The sequence below is a fragment of the Rhipicephalus microplus genome, chromosome 9, assembly GCF_043290135.1.
Source record: "Rhipicephalus microplus isolate Deutch F79 chromosome 9, USDA_Rmic, whole genome shotgun sequence".
Lineage (NCBI taxonomy): Eukaryota > Metazoa > Arthropoda > Arachnida > Ixodida > Ixodidae > Rhipicephalus > Rhipicephalus microplus.
In genome coordinates this window covers 69804145-69825037 of record NC_134708.1, presented here as the reverse complement: position 1 = coordinate 69825037, position 20893 = coordinate 69804145, and the positions used below count along the sequence as shown (strand labels likewise).

General features: G+C 47.5%; 1 protein-coding gene across 1 annotated transcript in view; it reads left to right on the top strand.

The window, feature by feature from the left end:
* The window catches only part of LOC119163277 (uncharacterized), a 164162-nt gene extending 144369 nt beyond the window's left edge, over positions 1-19793 (top strand). Inside the window, exons 7-9 of the mRNA XM_037415236.2 lie at positions 1640-1768; positions 12030-12116; positions 19285-19793. Of these exons, the coding sequence (XP_037271133.1) occupies positions 1640-1768; positions 12030-12116; positions 19285-19392 (324 nt within the window). The 3' untranslated portion in view covers positions 19393-19793. The remainder of the gene's footprint in view (positions 1-1639; positions 1769-12029; positions 12117-19284) is intronic.
* The last annotated feature ends 1100 nt before the right edge of the window (positions 19794-20893 follow it).

The window sequence follows — 20893 nt, the reverse complement described above, 5'->3', positions numbered from 1 at the left end:
GAAGGGCCAACTGTTACTGCTCTGCAAGATGGAAAGACGTGTACAATTAGGGCTAGTTTGATTTCTTTGTTAGACACAATAATAATGATGATATCTAACAGACAATCATGCCAAGGAAAGTATATGAAATGTTTTATGAGGTATAACATAAAACATCCCCTATATGCTTTCCTTGGCATAACTGCCCTTCAGAATTCATTAATGCTCTGCGAAATGTTATTTACAGGTGCAGCTCTCGTTCGAAGTGGAAGTATTTGCTTTCAATTTATGCAGAGTGCAGGCGTATTAGAAAATAAGGGTTTATTTATTCTGTTGAAAATATGCTGATTGACTGATTGTGTCGGTCTAAAACTGAGATGAAGTTTCTCGGAACGTTTGAGTTTTTAATTCAAAACTTGTGAGAATAACGTGTACCTGTTCATCAAGTAATGCCTACCGCAGTTCTTTAGTAAAACCTTCGCTAACTGTTGATTTCTCTCAGGTCATTTCGCTCAGGTCCTTCCTCAGCTGGTCGCATCAAAAAAGGGACGGCTTACTGCTCTCCCATAGTTGAGTACCATGTACTCGAAATCGTTAAAAATTTTGTCTAAATATAATTTCTCTAAGCCCCGTCGGTAGCGATGCTTGGACAGCAGTTATAGCGAGTACTCTAAATCGGTAACTACGTTTTAAACACACAAACCCAGGCTAACCCAAGGCTATATAATAGCCCAACCTGTGACATCACCACTTTGTGGTGATGTGTCGTCGTGAACTTGTTCACGGCGTAATTTTTGTCAACACAGCCTCATCAAGTCTGACGCCGACGTGATGGCTTTATGCGTGTGCAGTAGAGTACCAAGTACTCTAAATTGTTAACAACTTTTTCTAAACACCCACATCTTTTGTGATGCAAATGTAAATGTATCCACGATCATTTTCGCTGCGCATAAGAGAGAAAAAGAAATAAAAGGAAGTGGCAGGGAGGTTAACTTAGAAGAACTGGTTTGTTACCCTGTACAGGGGTGGGGAAAAGGGTCGGAAAGAGGTTAGAGATAGAGATATATAAAATAAATTAGAAAAAAAATCACATGCGCACACATTTAGGGAGTTCCGGTCACAGTCTTTTGGGCAGGCCGGTTGAGCGCAAGAAGCTCAAAAGCGCCTTCACAGCCTTCTTTTGCGACATAAAGTCCTGTCGGTAGTGCAGTATTCTTTCTTCCGAAACAGGCTGGTTGTCCAGTTCATCTAATGCTTTGTACGTAGTGTAAATAATTTTTTCTAAACAACTGAGTTCGTGCGCGTTGTCTAGGTTTTCTCGAAACCGGGACGGCATATTGCTCTCCCATAGCAGAGTATATCGTACTTTTAATCGCCGGACGTTTGTTCTAAACAACACGTTTGACGATTATATTTAGCCTATTTATGTTGACTGACACGTTAAGGCCTTTCCCTTTGAAGGCCTTCACCTTTCTGTGAAGGCCTTTTCTTGTTTACACTATACGCTTGGGAGCTGCTTCAACTCTCATGTTGTGAACTCTTTAACTTCGTCTCTTTATCTGAGTCACCTTCTTCGCCGACTGTTTTTTTTTCTATTTCTTTCTAGTCATTCTATTGGCCTGGTTTTCCAATTCTCAAACACTCAATCTTTTGCATCTAGCTGGACTGCTGCGGCTTCAGCGGCCCCAAAGAGTTCGCCACCACAAACAGCCACATAGACGAGACCTGTTATCGGTTAGTGGGCGAGACGGAGGATGTCTCTATCAAAGAGATCCGCCGGATCAAAAGGGTGAGTCTTCGCTAATAATTCATTGTGAATGTATTCTCTCGGCTGTCGTCATCCATCTTAAGAGAAGATAGAAGTCATAGGAGAGAAAAAAAAAGGAGAGAGGTTAACCAGTTCAGGACAACCGGTTTCGCACACCACACGTGGGAACGGGATGGGGGTTGATGGAAAAAGAGAGAGAAAATGATATAAGACAACCATGGTCGCTGACAGAGCATGCGCACAAACACGCAGTCAGATTCCATCACTTTGGGTGGCGTGGTACTGGACGTCACTGTCACGGACGCTTCTAGAAGTCTTTTTTTTTTCTCTTAAATACCTCAGTAGTGCCTGCGTCACGTTCAGCTGAGGTGTCCTCTGCCGACGACAGGCAAGAATAGTATCATAAGACATGCGTCTATTATATCAAGACGCCCGTGACTGTCTCTGAACATTATATATCCGACAGTCACACCGAATGTGGCGTTGTGCCTTTTCGTATACACTAGCTACAGTACGCGCTGCATGTAGACATTGTGGTCCTAGGTAGACAGCAAATGTTTAGCTGTCACGTCACACTTAAAATTGGAAATTTGAGTCGAATGCTTGAACCAGTGGACCTAGCCAAGTGATGTCGATTTAACTCGCACCTACTGTGAACCTAATAAAGTCATTTCACTAACTCTCTACTGCGAAACATATATATATATATATATATATATATATATATATATATATATATATATATATATATATATATATATATATATATATATATATATATATATATATACACCACTTGTACAGAGGGCGCCAGCGGTGGTATGGCACGGGGTGGATTGCTCCTCTCCCTTCCACAGCTGTCCGGTTAGCTTAGCATTCCAATTGTCGGCAGCATTTTGTTCTAGACGGGCCGTTTACTGTTGTAATGAGCCTCGAGCGTACGAACTTTGAACATTTTTACCGCAATATTCTACAACTTTTCGAGTGCCACTATCAGTCCGCAGTTAGCCCAATGTGCAGTCTCCTCGATCTACTTATGCGGTTGTGATGCGGGTTCTTGTTGCTGATTTGTTCCTCCTGGTTGAGCCCCGGAGAGTTTTTCTAATAAGGACAAAGCCGTTTGCTTAACAAACAACACCTAAACATTTACTGCAGAACTGAAGCAAAACTCAAACCCAAACTACAAGAAATGAGTAGCTGGCTAAAAGCGGGATTTAGAAGGAAAACAAACATCTAAAGTCCCGAAACTGCCGACGGAAAGTCACAGCTACATGATGCAGTTCTGACGCGGTGATTCGGCGGTGCAGGGAAGAGAGCAAGTTCGATCTCACCAAAACGTTGCTGCTGTAATGGTGGCGACGGCGTGTACCGATGCTCGCTGGCGGCGACGATGGAACGGGACTCGCTCGGTGATGCCTGTGGCGGCCCAGATTCGCCCGATGAGGTGGCTGGTTGCAAGGCTCAGGCCCGTGACCCGAACTGCCGTTGCTGCACCCGCACCGGAATCTGCAGGCCTTGGTCTCGACCGTTGAGGCAGCTCGCCGTCCTTGGAAGGCGTTGTCCGGAGGTCCAGACCGGGTGAAGTCCAGAAGGCTCAGGTCTGCCACCCGACTGCCTGTCTTCAGCTCCCAGCTGTGACCTTCCTCTTGCCTCGTTCACCTCGAACTACTAGCTCTTTTGCCCTTCAGGATTGGCTTCCTCTGGGGCACACTTGTCTCGTCCCGATTGGCCTTTCAAAACTCCGTGGTGATCAGCCATTGGCCCTTGTTTGCTTTATGGTCTTGGATGCTTGCGCTCCACGCTCTCACGTGTACCGGTCCTCGGCGTCGTCGTTGTTCAGGCGACCCAGCACGTGCACTCGGTCATCCTTTAATTTCGCGCACTTTTCAATCATTCACAATTACGCGCACCAGTCGCATCACCATCGCATCACAATGGCCCCCTTTCGAAGAAGTTTTTCCCGTTGAAAAACTGTCGTTCGATGCGCACCACACAAGCTATCACAACACACCGATGGCACCACACTGCTTCTTCGTTGACATGTCTCACGTCGAAACACCGAGTCCACAGAACGTAACATTCAACCAACAACAATAAGAAAAGTTTTTGGCAGCAACTAAGAACAGTACAAATACAGTCATTAACTCCAGTAACAGTCCACCACACAAGCATAACCTTGTAATAATAACACACAGAACATATTCACTGCAACCTACTCATGTAGTCGGCTCCAACATTCTCGGATCCCTTTATATGTTCTACGTGAAAGTTGTACTCTTGCAGTACTAAACTCCACCGCAGAACTCTGCTGTTGAGGTGTTTTGCTCGAGATAAGTACTGCAACGGTTGGTGATCTGTTTGAACCGTGAAATATGTCCCATATAAAAATATGTGGAACTTTTCCACTGCCCACACCAACGCGAGACACTCCCGCTCGATTGTTGAGTAGTTCTGTTCTCGAGGCAGTAGCTGACGACTGGCGTATTTTACCGGGTATAAAACACCGTCGTGCTCTTGCATAAGGACTGCACCGATGCAAGAATCGGAGGCGTCACTGCGGAGTACAAATCCACGTTTGAGATCCGGAGCCTTTAAAATAGGTCCAGACGCCAGAGCTTGCTTTAGTGTTTCGAAAGCTGTCTGCCCTTCAATATTCCAATTGATCTTGTTACTCTCCCTTTTCTTTGTCATCTCTGTCAGAGGCAGTGCCTTCTCAGCGTAGTGAGGGATTAGATCACGATAATATCCTGCCAAGCCAAGAAACGAACGTAGTTGTTTCTTCGTAGTGGGTAATGGGGCTTTGGCGATTTTTATGATCGTGTCCTCTACCGGCTGAATTGTTCCATCTCCCAGTCGATGACCCAGGAACACAATCGACGTCATTCCAATCTCCGATTTCTGGGGCTTAATTTTGAGTCCTGCTTCTCGAATCCTATTCATCAGTTCACTCAGAGTCTGCATGTGTTCCTCCCAGGTTGTCGTAGCGACGAGAACATCATCGATATAATGAACGACGTTCGGGATGCCCTGAAGGAGACGTCTCATTAGCCGGGTAAACACTGCGGAGGCTGTTTTGATACCGAATGGCATATAGAGGAAATGGTAGTGTCCCGATTGGGTGGAGAATGCCGTTTTTAGCCGGGATTCTTTGTCCAAGGGCACCTGCCAGTATCCTTTCGTAAGGTCAAACTTGGAGAAGAATTTTCTGGTGCCGATCTCTGTAAACAATACATCCGTTCTCGGAATTGGTTCTGCGTCGGAGACCAACACATCATTGATGCGACGGAAGTCGATGCAAGTACGGTAACTCTTATCGGGCTTCTTCACCAGCACCAATGGTGAGTTGTAAGGTGAGTCGGACCTTTCAATCACTCCGAGTCGCAGCATTTCTCCGACTTCTTTCTCAACTACCTCTTTCATTGCGAATGGTAACGGATATTGTGGAGTGTTGATAGGCTCGGACGTTGTCAGTTTAAGACGACACTCTAACAAGTTTGTCTTGCCGGGGACTTCGGAAAAGACGTCTTTATGGGTGGCTAGGAGCTCGTCAATTTCTTCCCTTTGTCTATTCCTGAGGTTAGGACCAAGCTTGATAGCTTCAGTACCAAAGCCCTCAGTAGCTTTAAAGGTAGGCACTGGCGTGTCTGTCTCTTCCTCTTCCACTACAATGAAAGATGCGGACTGGGGTGATATTTCTGGAGGACGCTCTTCGTAGCGTTTTAACATGTTTATATGGAACAGCTTGGTAGTATGTCCCATATCCAGCCAGTAGTCAGAGTCACCCTTCTTTCCTGTGACCCTGAAAGGTCCTTTCCAATGCATCATAAGCTTGTTTTCCGTCGTGGGAAGTAGTACGAGGGCGCGGTCTCCAACCTTTAGCCGACGCATCCGACTTCCCCGGTCATAGTATTTCTTCTGCGTTGTTTTAGCTCGTGACAGGTTTTCTTGTGCCAACTGCAATGTTTTTTCTAGGCGATCTCTGAGATCCAGGACATACCCATATGTTGTCTTCACTTCCTCGCTTTGATTGTCTCCGGTCCATAATTCTTTAAGTAGACTGAGAGGTCCTCGAACATTTCTACCGTAGATCAGCTCAAAAGGCGAAAATCCCAAGCTGGCTTGCGGGACTTCCCGGTACGCAAACAGGAGTGGGGCTAATAGTCGGTCCCATGTCTTGGGCTCCTCTTGGCACAATTTACGCAACATTTGCTTTAGTGTGCCATTAAATCTCTCCACTAAGCCATTACACATGGGATGATAGGGTGTGGAGCTGAGATGCTTGATCGCCAACAAGTCATTGACCTCTCTCATTAGCTCCGATGTAAAGCATGATGCCTGATCACAAAGTACCTCACGCGGGAACCCGATTCGAGAAAACATCTCTACCAGTGCCTCGGCTACTGTGGCTGAATCGATGGATGGCAGGGCTATTGCATCTGGGTATCTAGTAGCGAAGTCCACTAGTGTTAGTATATATCGATTACCCATGTGTGATATTGGCTTTAAAGGCCCGATAATGTCCACTGCCACTCTTTCGAATGGGGTGTCTATCAAAGGCATTCGACCTAGTGGTGCCTTACCAACTCTGCTCTTGGGGTAGGTTCGTTGGCATGCGTCACAAGAGCGCACGTATCTCCTCACTGCCTCTTGAACTCCTGGCCAGTAAAATGATTGTAGAACACGATCAATCGTTCTTTTTATTCCTTGATGCCCCGACATCAGGGTTTCATGCGCCAAAGTAAGCACTTGGCTGCGCAATCTTTGGGGCACTACTACTTGTTGAATCACCTTACCAGATGGTAGGTGATAATAGCGGTATAGCAGCCCCTTTTCTATCTCGAACGAATAGGACTTTGATCCTCCCTGTAGCCCTTGACCTACTTTACTCCTGCAAGAATCTAGGGTCTTGTCCTGTTTTTGAGCGGCACTAAGATCCTTTCGGGTCGTCTTCAAGGTGGGTACATCGATTTCAGAGGAGATTGACCGTTGCTCTCGGATTTTGATACCAACCACTGAAGACTTCAGGGTACCATCCTCTCTATCTGCTCCTTTTCCACTCGCTATATAGTTGGGGTAGGTTTTTACCGGAATCCTTTCCTCCCACTTGGTATCGGGGTCATGGACTTCACGTGAACCTGGTACATTTCCGACGATAAGGTCGTAGAGTGGGTTTGTCATGCATTTGACAATAGATGTACCAGAAAAATAAGGTGAATGAATTTCCACCTCCGCCTCAGGAACGATGATGCTACTGCCATCGGCTAAGAATAGCGTAGCGGTAGTACCTATGAGGGCTTCATCGGGTACCAGAGAACGACGCACCACCAGTGTATTGCTACCCGTATCCCGCAACACTGAGACGGTTCGGCCAAAGATTCGGCCCTGTAACACGGGCATTTTGTGTGTGGCAAACTTCGGGTGAGTATTCACGGCGCCCGCCATGTCCTCTTCTTTGTCCGGTGAAAGCTTCACTTCCGTTGAGTGCTCCTCTGGCGACAAAAGACATGACGTCTTGTTGGCTGAACCGTTCTTCTTTGAGCAAGTTTTGGAATCATGCCCCGCCTTCTGACAATATCCACAGAAAGGTTGTTTTGGCCTTGATCGGCACTCCGATGCCCTGTGACCCATTTTGCCACATACAAAACAACGTACTGCTCCTCTCTCCGAGTAACTACCACTTTTTTCCGTATTGCTTTTAGATTCCACTTTTTCTCGGAAAACTAACAGGTTGACTTGCCTCTGAGCTTCTAAAAAGTTATCTGAGGCCTCGGCCATGTCCTCTAGCTTGTTGAAGTTCTTTTCTCGCAGGAAAAGTGCCAAACGGTGATGACAGTTTCTTAAGAACTGTTCTGTAACTATCAAGTTACGAAGAGCCGAATATTCTTTTCCGGTCCTCGACATTTCGACCCAACGATCGAAAAAACTCAGTAGCCTAGTTGCGTACTGCTTGCCTGTTTCGCCGTCCTGTGGCTTGCTTTGTCGGAACTTTTCCCGATACCCTTCGGCCGTAAAACGGAAACGCTGGAGCAACGCCAACTTGGCTTTATCATAATCGAGTGAATCCTCCGGCGAAAGTCTTCCAAACACCTTTAAGGCTTCTCCGCTCAAACATAAACTTAAAGCTGTGGCCCATTTGTCCCTAGGCCATTCTTGACCGATGGCGACTCTCTCGAACCTTTTTAAATAGGCGTCCAAGTCGTCCCGGCTTTCATTAAATCCCGGTATCAACTTATGAGGATTCACGCTGCATGAAACACTCCTTTCTTGTGCTGAGCCTGGTGCTGAGTCAACAGTTCTTGTCTCTACACGGCTATTCTCAGCTTCGGCAAGTCTAAGACGCAGTTGCAGGTTTTGGTTCTCTAATTCCAGCTGCTCCTTCTTTGCGCGTGTCTCCAGTTCGAGCTGTTTTTCTTTTTCGCGCGTCTCGAGCTCAAGCTGCTCCTTCTTGGCCTGCGTCTCCCGTTCCAACTGTTCCTTTCGAGCTTCTCGTTCCGCAGCCCGTTCCTCTCGTGCTCGTGCCTCCTTCTCCTCGTACCATGCTTTAAAATCCGCCCCATCAATTCCCATGCGATCCGCCAAGGCCATTAGCTCTCGCATATTCGACATGATGTCAACCGCGTCAATAAATGAAGGTGTCAAACCAACGGCTTTGTCCTGTCGCTGCGGACGCCAGTTTGTGATGCGGGTTCTTGTTGCTGATTTGTTCCTCCTGGTTGAGCCCCGGAGAGTTTTTCTAATAAGGACAAAGCCGTTTGCTTAACAAACAACACCTAAACATTTACTGCAGAACTGAAGCAAAACTCAAACCCAAACTACAAGAAATGAGTAGCTGGCTAAAAGCGGGATTTAGAAGGAAAACAAACATCTAAAGTCCCGAAACTGCCGACGGAAAGTCACAGCTACATGATGCAGTTCTGACGCGGTGATTCGGCGGTGCAGGGAAGAGAGCAAGTTCGATCTCACCAAAACGTTGCTGCTGTAATGGTGGCGACGGCGTGTACCGATGCTCGCTGGCGGCGACGATGGAACGGGACTCGCTCGGTGATGCCTGTGGCGGCCCAGATTCGCCCGATGAGGTGGCTGGTTGCAAGGCTCAGGCCCGTGACCCGAACTGCCGTTGCTGCACCCGCACCGGAATCTGCAGGCCTTGGTCTCGACCGTTGAGGCAGCTCGCCGTCCTTGGAAGGCGTTGTCCGGAGGTCCAGACCGGGTGAAGTCCAGAAGGCTCAGGTCTGCCACCCGACTGCCTGTCTTCAGCTCCCAGCTGTGACCTTCCTCTTGCCTCGTTCACCTCGAACTACTAGCTCTTTTGCCCTTCAGGATTGGCTTCCTCTGGGGCACACTTGTCTCGTCCCGATTGGCCTTTCACAACTCCGTGGTGATCAGCCATTGGCCCTTGTTTGCTTTATGGTCTTGGATGCTTGCGCTCCACGCTCTCACGTGTACCGGTCCTCGGCGTCGTCGTTGTTCAGGCGACCCAGCACGTGCACTCGGTCATCCTTTAATTTCGCGCACTTTTCAATCATTCACAATTACGCGCACCAGTCGCATCACCATCGCATCACAGCGGTAAACCAATTTCTGGCCACGGCTACCTGCGCCATGGGTGGTGCAAGAAACGGCTCCAAATGTTTATGGTCATACTTCCCTCTGTTGCGATCGCAGAACCGCACGGTTCGAAGGACTACACTCTGCATCCAACAGTTCGAGTTGCGCTGTTGTCCACACGTTGTCTGACCCTACCGTGATAGCTTACGTCATGCTAGAATCGTAAACGAGAAGTTAGTGCGTAAACTTCTGTCCCGATCTTTGTCACTATTCGCCCCCACGAATCTTGTGCCTTGTAGCCGCCCCCTTTCTTGTGCGCAAGATACGCACCATTTCGTTTAGTGTTTCTATGCGTGTATCTTTTGTACATGTTGAAATGTAATGCTTTCTGTTTAACATTTTTATTTTACTATGGTGTATTTTGTAAACTTTCCTATTTACATGTATTTTGTCTATTGCCTCCCTTACTCAATGCCACCAATGGGGCCTGTAAGGTACCTTGAAATAAATAAAAAATAACGTCCATGCATTCAAAGCACCACTCCGAGTTTCGACCGTTCAAACTCAACTTGCTCGCTTTGGTGAAGACATGTCTAATGCTCGGAAGAGTCTGTTTATGACACTCCGAATACCGTCTGCCGAAGAGAACAGCTGTCGATGTGTGTTGTCACAAAACTTCATCACTAATTCCCCCCCCCCTTTATTTTCGCCTGCATTTTGTCGATCGTTAAGGCACCCAGTTTTGCCCCCTTTTTAAAGTTTGTACAAAGACAGCTTGTTCCCGTGCTCTAAATGTTTCATTTCTGTTCTTATCTACCGTCTCAGGGTATTCTATGATGTGAGACGAAGTCATCTTGTGGTCGTGTGGCGAGACGTCCACGAAAACCCAACAGGCCACTTCTTCATTCCCCCTTCGACTAGATGACATACAGTCGATGCACGCCATCAAGATGACTTGCAGACCAGTCGATGAATGAAGTAAACATACACATCCTCGAAAACTAAGAAAACAAAACGGAATTTTCCCAAGCTAGCAACAGGCATGCAGCCGAGCGAGGAGCATCGTGTGTAGAAGCAAGCAAAACCACTATGATCTTTTCTCGGCCGCATCGGAGAGCACTCTAGCGTATCCTTTACAAGTGCCAGTGTCGTTAGACTCTTGCAGTCTTGTGTGTTTGGCGTAACCGCCGGTACGCTCCACATATTCGATGGACTCCCTGCGCTTGCTGCCGTTTCTTTGGACGCATGATTGCTCCGCTAGCGATACTTGGTCAGGTTTACGGATAACTCTTAATCGGCTTCCTATAGGTCCTTATTTGTAGAACAAAAAAGGTGAACGCTTGTTTGTGACGATTTTATATTTTTTGTCAACGACAGACAGATCACTACACCTTCTTTTTCAGTTAAACGATGCTCAGCTTTGAGAATCGATGTTAAGCAACACTGGAGGACGCTAGAAAAAAGAAAAAAATATATTACAAGGTATTAAACTCTCATAGTCACCAGCGATACTTTGAATTCCCCGAACTTCTATAGTGTGTAGGCTTTGGTAACCTAAACATTAGTTAAATCCAAAATGCACAGCAAATATTGGTATGCATTATAAGCTGAAGGAGCTCGTACGGATGTTCGCTGACGCACAATTACAAAAAAGATTTCATTAGAAAATGTCACCATCGATCGCTATGAATAGCTAAGGAGCGGAATAACTTATGAAATTGGCCTCGTACGTATTTCATGGCTATGAAGGAAGGAGCGCTGCTTACACACGGAATGTGAAAGTAACCATGGAGTTCGCTGTGCGGCACTTACATGTTGTTGTCTCTGGATAACCGCTAGGGAGGGCGGAAGGAAGCAACCTTACTAAATAAATTTTCCCGAGTACATGACTACCAAGGCAGCTAGCTCTAAAGTTGCCAGCTTATTTTTCTACGCGAAACAACAGCAGCAACAACTAAACCAGTTCAGCTTCGTGTAAACCGATGGAAAAGAAGGTGTGTTCCCTTAATTAGCCGAATGCATTTCCTGCAAGTCTTTCAGATATGTTGTATCACTGCACCATATTAAACACTCTTTGAAGCTTTGGGATGGTAGTGTAGCCACCACATTTGATAACCTTAAAGTATCGCGTAACGGTGGTGTGACGATGGTACGTGGGCCTAGCTGTTGCCTTCCCACATTTTAGTGGAAGTTGTGTGCAGTAGAATTTACCCAGTTGCGGCGGCACATACGCGCTTATGGTGTTGATGGCTGTCCGAGAGGCTGCACAGAATTCAATAGCATATACGTGTTTCTTGGGCTAACTGATGTCCTAATGTTTTAGTGGGCACGTGATTAATAGCGCGATTTACCCAATGTCTGTGGCGAATACCCGTTTAAGCGGATCGCGGAAATACTCGACCGAGAGTGGCTCCGCGGTTAAAAGAAGCATGCGTGCAGTATAGAATCCTTTTACTATAAGGATTAATTAGCAATGTACTTTTATTAAAACCGACACAATATAAATATTTTTATTGTATCGATATAAAGGTACGAGAAGCTGCACACAAGGTAACACATTACTGCCTGCTATTTGCCTCATACGCTGACGAGCATCTCCTTATAGCAAACCAATCGGTAAATATTTCACGCTGTTCGCCGTATTCAGTAAAAGACAAATATAAAGCGGCCTACGTACCCCGCGAAGTTATCCTTACTACGTTTTTATATTGTTTCCACCGCGTCTTCTGTGCAGGCGGGCTGCAAAGAGAGGCTGGTGGATTTCTTCTACAAGCACAAGATCATTTGGATATCTTCGCTCGGCGTCGTCCTACTGCTACAGGCAAGTACAGTTCTGCAGCAGTCGGATGTGACTCGTGCAGTGATCTGTCTTCATAAGTCAGCCTTGGGTTAAACAAGACTCCAGGCCACTTAATAAATGTTATCTAGGACCCCCGAATCAAAGCTGAGAAATAGGCTTCTTTTTTTTTTTTAATGACGAACAGCTGTGCACCACCAAGAGCCGAACTCTAAAAACGAAGAAAAAATGCTAAAGTAATTTTAAATGATCGAGTGTGTTTTAGCACCCTCTATTACACGCAACTTTATGGTAGTACAATAGAAAAAAGTATAAAGCTTACATTTACAATTTATGCGAAAATGACACTGAAAAGCGTTTCTACGGCGTTTCTACGGTATTACAAGTAAACATTTTTAACGAGCTTTGTTGTTGTCATTTGTATGCATAGCCGCCAACGTACTCGATCTTGTACGCCCTTGTGCTCAGATCTGGGTGTGCGTTAAAGAACCCCAGGTGGTCGAAATTTCCGGAGCCTTCCACTACGGCGTCTCTTATAATCATATGGTGGTTTTGGGACGTAAAACCCCACATATAAATCATCAAACTTACTCGATCCTTTTCTTCGTTCCTCCGACTGGCTGGTGCCTGCGGAACTGTCGGGTCTCCTGGAGTTTTCTGGCCTGGTCGCCTTTAGTCTTACAATATCTACACATAATGTTTCATATTCGTGCTATTCCAGCAGGTTCACGAAACTGTTTAGAATTTTATTGGTCGGTTAGTCAAATTTTACTCGTCGGTAGGTTTGCGATACCAAAATGTCGTTACCGATGCCTCACTTGGATCCACGACCGCAAGCCGAGGTGGTTGCACCACCCGTCTTTTCTATTTCAGAGTTGTATCACTGAACAAGTTGGAATTCCGGTATGAGTTGATTGTTTGTCAATGAAAGTGAGTCCATTCCGTTTGCCCCCTTGAAGTACAACGTCTGGCATTTTGAGGAAACCCCCAATCCTGGCTGTAGCCCAGAATCTAGCACGAAACCTAATTATTTGGCATCTCCGAACAGCAAGTGCTGTGTCGACGTTAAAGTGTATTTATTGAGCCTTTAGAACTTCAAGCACAGAGCAAGAAGGCTTCCTTATCGACAAACTGGTGCTGTATTTAGGCACAAGTGGAGATACACGGGAAAACTGTTGGGCCCCTTAAGCAATACCGAGAATGCGTAAGTGCGAGTGGAGTACTTATAACCTCCGCTTAATCTGTCATCTGAAACGCGTTGAAGTTTAACAAAGCGACAGGAAGAGCAAATGGCTGCAGTGCCACCTTGTGAATAGCCCGCCGGGTGGAGCTTAACTACGTGCACAGCCCGTCGTCACTGGTGCCTGTTAAAAATGAGGCCGCAGTGCTGCGCTGGCGGTGCGGTTAGCGAACTAGGCTACGCAGCAGCGAAGGTGAGTGGCGGCAACAGATGGGGTAGGGCGGACGCATGAATGCTCACCGTGGCATTACTAGAGCTTCAGCCATAATTCTTTTTCGTCATTCGCCAAAGCGTAAACGAAGTGCACAGAATGCCTTAGAAAGTGCAGCAGGCAGTGTGGTCCTCTGAAGAATGACAAATAATGGCGTACTATAGGCGCCTTCATACTACACCAAAATTATGATGATTCACGGCATAGTAGGTGCTATGCAGGTGTACCTGTAGCAGTTGCCCCAAGTGTGTTAAAAAAGGGCACTACAAAGGCCGCTTTTCCCGGTTTTGTTGTGGCTTTGCTGGGTGTTTCACCCAGGCCTGCGAATTTTAGTAAAGATGCTGTGCCATCTTCCTGCTGCGACTTTCTGGTGACGGTGGGCTGACGCAATCGAGTTAAGTAAACCGGCACTTCAATATATTGTTACGTTCAGTAATGTGTTTATTACGCTGTGGCGTACTGGTAGACTTGAAGGGGTCGTGCACCGGAGTTCTATCTTGCTAGCCGATTGTCCTCTTCTCTAATCTGCCTGTTTCCCGCTGCCCAGAGGCTCATACCCAAATCACATATGCATAACATTGCCCTCCGCGCAGACAGTCCACCGGGCGAGTTAAAGAGTCTATCTGGGAATATAGCGCTTCAAACGTGCTATATAAAGAAGTTCAGTCTTTGCAGATCGTCGGCCATTTGAATGAAGACGCGCTACGCAGTAAGTTACATCGCTTATGCGGTCTAGAGTAACATAAGGTCCCGCATAGTGTGCCAGCAATTTGTCACACAACCCACGTTTCCTGTTTGGCGTCCACAGCAACACGTGGTCTCCGCGATTATACGTCACGTGTTGACGTTGACGGTCAAAACGAGTCGTCGAGCGATCTTGCGAAGTGAGGGTGCGCAGGTAAGCAAGACGTCGGGCTCTTTCTGCACGGCAGACGATTTCGGATATACCGGAATCATGGTGGTCCATAAACGGGAAGACGATATCTAGGGTATGACGAGGTGGCCGAGCATACAGAAGAAAACACGGACTGCAGCTGGTAGTCTCATGCTGTGCGGTGTTGAATGCGTAAGTGATGAAAGGTAGCACGCCATCCCAGTTCTTGTGATCTGCTTTGACATACATAGAAAGCATGTTCGTGAGAGTCCTGTTAGTTCGTTCCGTCAGGCCGTTTGTTTGGGGATGATATGGCGTAGAATGCCGAAAGCTTGAAGCGCATACACGAAGCATCTCTTCCACCACGTCTGCATTGAATTGTCGCCCACGACCACTGATAACAATTTTAGGAGGTCCATGTCGTAGAACCACAAAACGCAGCATGAATAAACACACGTCAGCTGCAGTTGCCGATGGTATAGCAGCTGTCTCGCAGTACCGTGTTAAGTGATCGGTACATACGACTATCCAACGGTTGCCATTAGAAGACCTCGGAAAGGGACCTAGAGGGTCAATCTCAACTTGCTCGAATGGAGTTCTATGGGGTGGAATAGGATGAAGTCACCCTGGAGGAGCACTGATAGGGTGCTTGCGGCGTTGGCACTCGTTGTAACTACATACGTACTGTTCCGTCGTCTGACGCATTTTCGGCCAGTAAAATCTTTCTTGAAGCCGGCAGAGTTTTCGCTGTGCCTAGATGGCCGGACGTTGGATCATCATGCATAGCCTGCTAGACGGAAACTAGAAGGCTCTTCGGAACCATGAGAATATCGTAAGCTGGTCGTAGCATAGTTATTTTTGTACACAAGCCCGTGGCGCATGCAGAAGCGAGTCGCCAATGATCTTGACTCGGTAGGAAGGAGCTCCTGTATAGTGTGGTCCCTTTGCTGCTCAATCTTAAAGGCATTGGTATCAGGAAATGGCTGGTCTAATGGTGCGATGTAGGTGTCGAAGTTGCCCGCGTCGCAGTCCGTCGATGGAAGCGGTAGTCGCGAAAGACAATCTGCATCAGCGTGATGACGACCGCTTTTATAGGAAACTGTAGAGTCGTACTCCTGCAGACGGAGTGCCCAGCGCGCTAGTTCACCAGATGGGTCACGCAGATTGGCCAACCAGCTGAGCGAATGATGATCTGTCATGATGGTAAAGGGGCGTCCGTACAGATAGGACCGGAAGTGCTGCACTGCGAAGACTACGGCGAGGCATTCTTGCTCTGTGACGGTATAGTAACGCTCGGACTTGCTTAGCGAGCGACTTGCATATGCAACGACATGTTCTTCGGTATCCAAGCGTTGAACCAACATGGCGCCTACACCGACACCGCTAGCGTCTGTGTGAAGTTCTGTGGGAGCCAGAGGATCGAAGTGTCGAAAAATCAGATGGGATGTTAAAAGGAACTTCAACTCAGAAAAAGCGGACGTACATTCCGGAGTCCAGTCAAATGGCTCGCCTTTCTGAAGCAGGCACATGAGTGGGTGCGCGATATTGGCAAATCCAGGGATGAATTGACAGAAGTATGAGCAGAGGCCCAAAAATCTCTGTAGTTATTTCGCTGAGTGAGGTTGCTTGAACGCCTCCACTGCAGCCGTTTTCGCGGGATCCGGCCGTATGCCTTCTTTGTTCACAAAGTGTCCCAGGACGAGTGTTTGGCGCTCTCCGAAACGACATTTCTTTGAGTTGAGCACCAAGCGTGCTTTGCTTAGGCAGTTCAGCACGAGATCGAAGCATGTGTTGGGCTCACAGAAAGTGCGCCCAAAAATCACAACATCGTCCAGATAACACGTGCATACTTCCCACTTCAAACCACGCAGAATATTGTCCATGAAGCGCTCGAAAGTTGCAGGCGCATTGCATTGTCCGAATGGCATCACATTGAATTCGAAAAGTTCATCTGGTGTAACAAATGCCGTTTTCTCTTTATCTTCCTCGTGCATTGAAATCTGCCAATACCCTGACCTCAAATCAACAGACAAAAAGTAGGAGGCTGATAAAAGACCTGCAGTCTATTGCATCATCAATACGTGGTAGTGGGTACAGGTCCTTCTTTGCGATGGAGTTGAGACGGCGGTAGTGAACGCAAAATCGCCATGTTCCATCTTTCTTCTTGACCAATATTATGGGCGCGGCCCATGGTTTGCATGATTCCTGAATCACATTCTTCTTTAGCATCTCGCCAACCTGTTCGTTTATCACTGCGCTTCCCGAAGGCGATACCCGGTATGGCTTTTGTCGGAGAGGTCCATGGTATGCCGTATCTATGCGGTGCTTTACACAAGAAGCAGGGAATCACAGTGGAGCCTGTAGCTGTGCGAAATCGAAAAGATCAGCATGTTTGCGTAGAATACTCGCCAGGTTATTACGCTCATTGGTGCTAAAAGTCTTGTCAATCGTCGTTGTTATGGAGGTGTCCCTGGCGTGCAAATGATTGGAATTGGGCTTATCCGGAAAATCACTGCTCTCTGCAAGGATGGCAAGGGATAACATTTGCTGTTGACGGATCTTAGGAAGTTGTAGACCCTCTGGCAGTACCGAAGGTTCATTGTAGCCGTTGATCACCCAAAAACCACTATGCCCTTGCAACCGACAACGTACAATAGGATATTAGAACATTTTTCTTTATGCAGTTGAGATGAATGGGCTCTACGGTGGCATCAAGACACTTGGCAGACAAGGGTGATACAGTTGTGTCCATGGACACGCAAAGGGGGCTTTCCATACAGGGCGGGCTTTCCATAAACGCTACTGGAATATTTGAATCTACTGTAATCTCTCTTGTGCGGCAATCGACAGTGGCACCTCAAAGATTCAGAAAATCGAGTCCTAGAATTTCATCATGCATTGAACAAAAGAGAACAGCAAAATCAGCGATAAAATTCTGGCCACCCAAACTAACAGTCACTGTGCAGACACCAACAGGTTCTAAGACATCTGTGCTCACTCCACGAAACGTATCAGCACGATCCCAACGGAACATAACCTTTCGTCCAAGAAGGAGTTTGAATGCTAGACTCATCACTGATATGGTTGCACCTGTGTCCACTAAGGCCATTGTTGAGACACCGTCGATTAGCACACGAACCTTATTTCGAAACATGCAAATTATAGGAGGCATTTCTGTGGAAATCGAAGACTGTCCAGCGACCTCACCTCCAATGGTCGCGCCGATTAGTTTTCCGGCGGCGGCAAAGTGTATAGGCGCCTAGGAGACGGCGACCGATTGGAGCGAGGGGCTGACGGGGGTGTCATACTGCGGTCAGAGGCCGGAGAACGGTGTCGCAGCGGCCTTGGTATCTCGTAGGATGCGCTTCCAGGGAACGTCGGTGCTCGTGCAAAGCCAGACAGGTGGAATCTTGGTGAGCGGTCGTACCTTGGCGGCTGCTGGTAGTTGCAGTACCTGGCAATGTGGCCTTCGACGCCACAGTTGTAGCAGACGGGTAGGGGTCGTTCGCCGAACCAATGCTGAGAGCGCTCCGCTATGTAAGGTCGCTTACCCGAACGGAGTGGAGCATCTTGCTGAACGGGAACTGCCCGCCTCTGTGGAGCGGGGTGGGTACGAAGGCGTCGGTCATACCGCTGGTCAGGCGCGAATGAGTCTCGGCGTGGCCAGGAAGTTCCAGCTTCGCTAAAGTCCGTCGCACATACCGATGATGGCATAGGAGCGAACGGCGCCGGGTAGTAGGATGAACAGGTAGGCGGATGATGGATGGTGTCATCGACCAGTGTGTCTTGTCGCTGTAGCTTTTCACGCACGATTGCCCTGATAGTAGCGGCAAGGTCGGCAGGCGGGCTTACGTCGACGCTGGCGACCGTTGTGACGTTTGCCAGCCTACCAAATTTTGGGGTAATACGAAGGGTCTTCAGCTTCTCAAAAGAACGGCAGTGACGTTGGACGGCGGAGCCGGAAGTGAGGTTTTCCCTGCCTATCAAAAAATTGTAAACGTCCTCTGATATACCCTTCACAAGGTGACCGACCATGTCCTCTTCAGACATATACGGGTCTATGATCTTGCAGAGCATCAGAACCTCCTCTATGTAGGTGGCACGCGTTTCTCCAGGAGTCTGGGCTCTTTGAGCCAACGTGCGCTCCACGCTTTTTTTTCGAATTAGAGTCACTGAAGCATTTCTTGAGTTCTTCGGCGAAACGATTCCACGTTGTTACCGAATCTTCGTGGTTTTCGTACCACATCAAGGTGGTTTCCGCGAGAAACAGCGCGACATTTCCCAGTTGGTCGGTGGGATCCCAGCCGTTGTACCGGCTCACCCTTTTGTAATGTGTCAGCCACGCATCCACATGTTCCCCTGCTCTTCCCGTGAACGGTCGGCGTTCCATATAGCGATACCGAGATGCAACTGGCACTGACCTTTTTGTGGTTGAGAAGACGTGACCTTCGCTCTCGGTCATGACGGTTGTTGTCGGTGGCAGACCATCAAGACGGTGGCTCCGGCGAAGGTCAAACAGCTGTGGCACCGTGGTTCGTCGACGTGCTGTACCCAGCACCTCCACCACTCTGTTATGCTTAGAAATCTGTTTATTACGCTGTGGCGTACTGGTAGACTTGAAGGGGTCGTACACCAGAGGCCTATCTCGCTAGTCGAACGTCCTCTTCTCTAGTCTGCTTGTTTCCCGCTACCCAGAGGCTCATACCCAAATCCCATATGCATAACAATATATATAAAAAGTACATATTACGCAAATGTGTCTTCTTAATACATCTTCTCTGGACATTATAAATAGCGTTCACACCAAATGCGTTGATGAGGCTCTCTACTTGTAGCGAGTAGGCAATTTGTGCTCCATACTTCGCAGGTGACGGCGATACTACTGTCGGTGTACCTCATCAACGCCAAGAAGAGAGAGCTACGCGAGAACTCCTTCAGCTCGCTCACCCACCGATCCTACACCACTGGCTACTGACAGCGGCCGCCGGCGCCGGAACAGGAAGTGCTTGTCTGGCTGTGACGAGTGGAAGCTAGTACGTCACCTACGACGACACAGAGGGACGCCGGACGATCCCTACAGGAGGAGCCATGAGTACCGGAGCACAGCAGTTCAAGGCACCGGCAGTGTTCTAGTGAAATTAGCGTGACGTGCTGTAGAAAACGAGTCACACGCTTGAACATTGACACGGACATTTTTGACTATCAGCAAGGACGCTTAGTTTTGACGTAGGTGCACAAGTCACATCGTTGATGATTCCGGTGCCGAACTGTCACTCATGAAAAGCAGTTATAGCGTAATGATTGACGTATGAAAGTGTTGGCAATTGCTATGGCCATAGAGGATCCCGTAACGCGATTTTTCTTGCAGTCGTGAGCGCATAGATTCAAGTTTACACGAAAACTGCGACGTTGGGTGTTCACGTGACCGTTTCTGTCGCTTGAAGACTTTGGAGCGATGCTCACATTCTGTCAGGGAGTTATTTTAGACACGTTTCAAACTTGCAAGTGGAGAACCCTAGCATGGTTTATGCATAAACAGAGTAAACGTGCGCTCTAAGAGAAAAAAAGAGGTGTTTTTAGGGTGTTTTCCTCTCACACTACTATAATCTTCACCTATCTCGCCAGCTTCCCTAGCGTTATTACGTCACGCGCGGGACTTCCTTTTTCAAAGTGTTATCCTTTCCGTTGAGTTCCGACTTACCACGTGTATGACTCTCTTTAAAGACGCACGTGTACGCTCCTTAGAGATAATTAAACTCCCTTCGGGGAATCTTAGTGTACAAAGACAGTTAACGAGCCTCTTTAAAGGGAGTCATATACTCAGCAAAACAGGAGTCACGTTAGAGTACCGAGGCCCTGTTTTTATCATGAATGGCTTGCGATTATCAGCGTGACACAGCACTCTTGATAGGAAAGTAGCGAACATAAGTTTAAGAAAAGAAACGTGAGTGAACAGGATGACGGCTATTGCTGCATGGCGGAAAGACGCCCCAAACACTCCCGCTTGTCCTAAAGAGTATGCTGTTTCACTCTGAACATGATCGAGCAAAAGGAGTGTCATTTTGTTCCACAACAATAATGTTCACCCAACTTGCCTACGCTTCCTTTTTTTTTTTGAGAACTTGGCACTGGACACTTTCCTATTGGTAATTGTATGTCACGTTGATAACGCCGATGTCGTTTGTGACCTGAAACCACCGAGCGCGCGACGGCAGTAGAAAGAAAGGAACGGAAAACTGGTGACGATTATTGTCGTGAGACAAAGAGACACCCTTTTTACTCGATCATTTAATATATGGGGGGGGGGGGGGGGTAATAGTGGAGTAAAATGCTCGGAAAGTACGCACTCTTACGAGAAAGCGGAGTCGCCAATACTCTTCTTGCTCTTGTAGTACGCACCTAAAAGGAGTCCTTGGCATCACCCTTCAGGTTCATGGAATAAGATGGAGAGTCTGGAATCAGATTTATTGTGCATG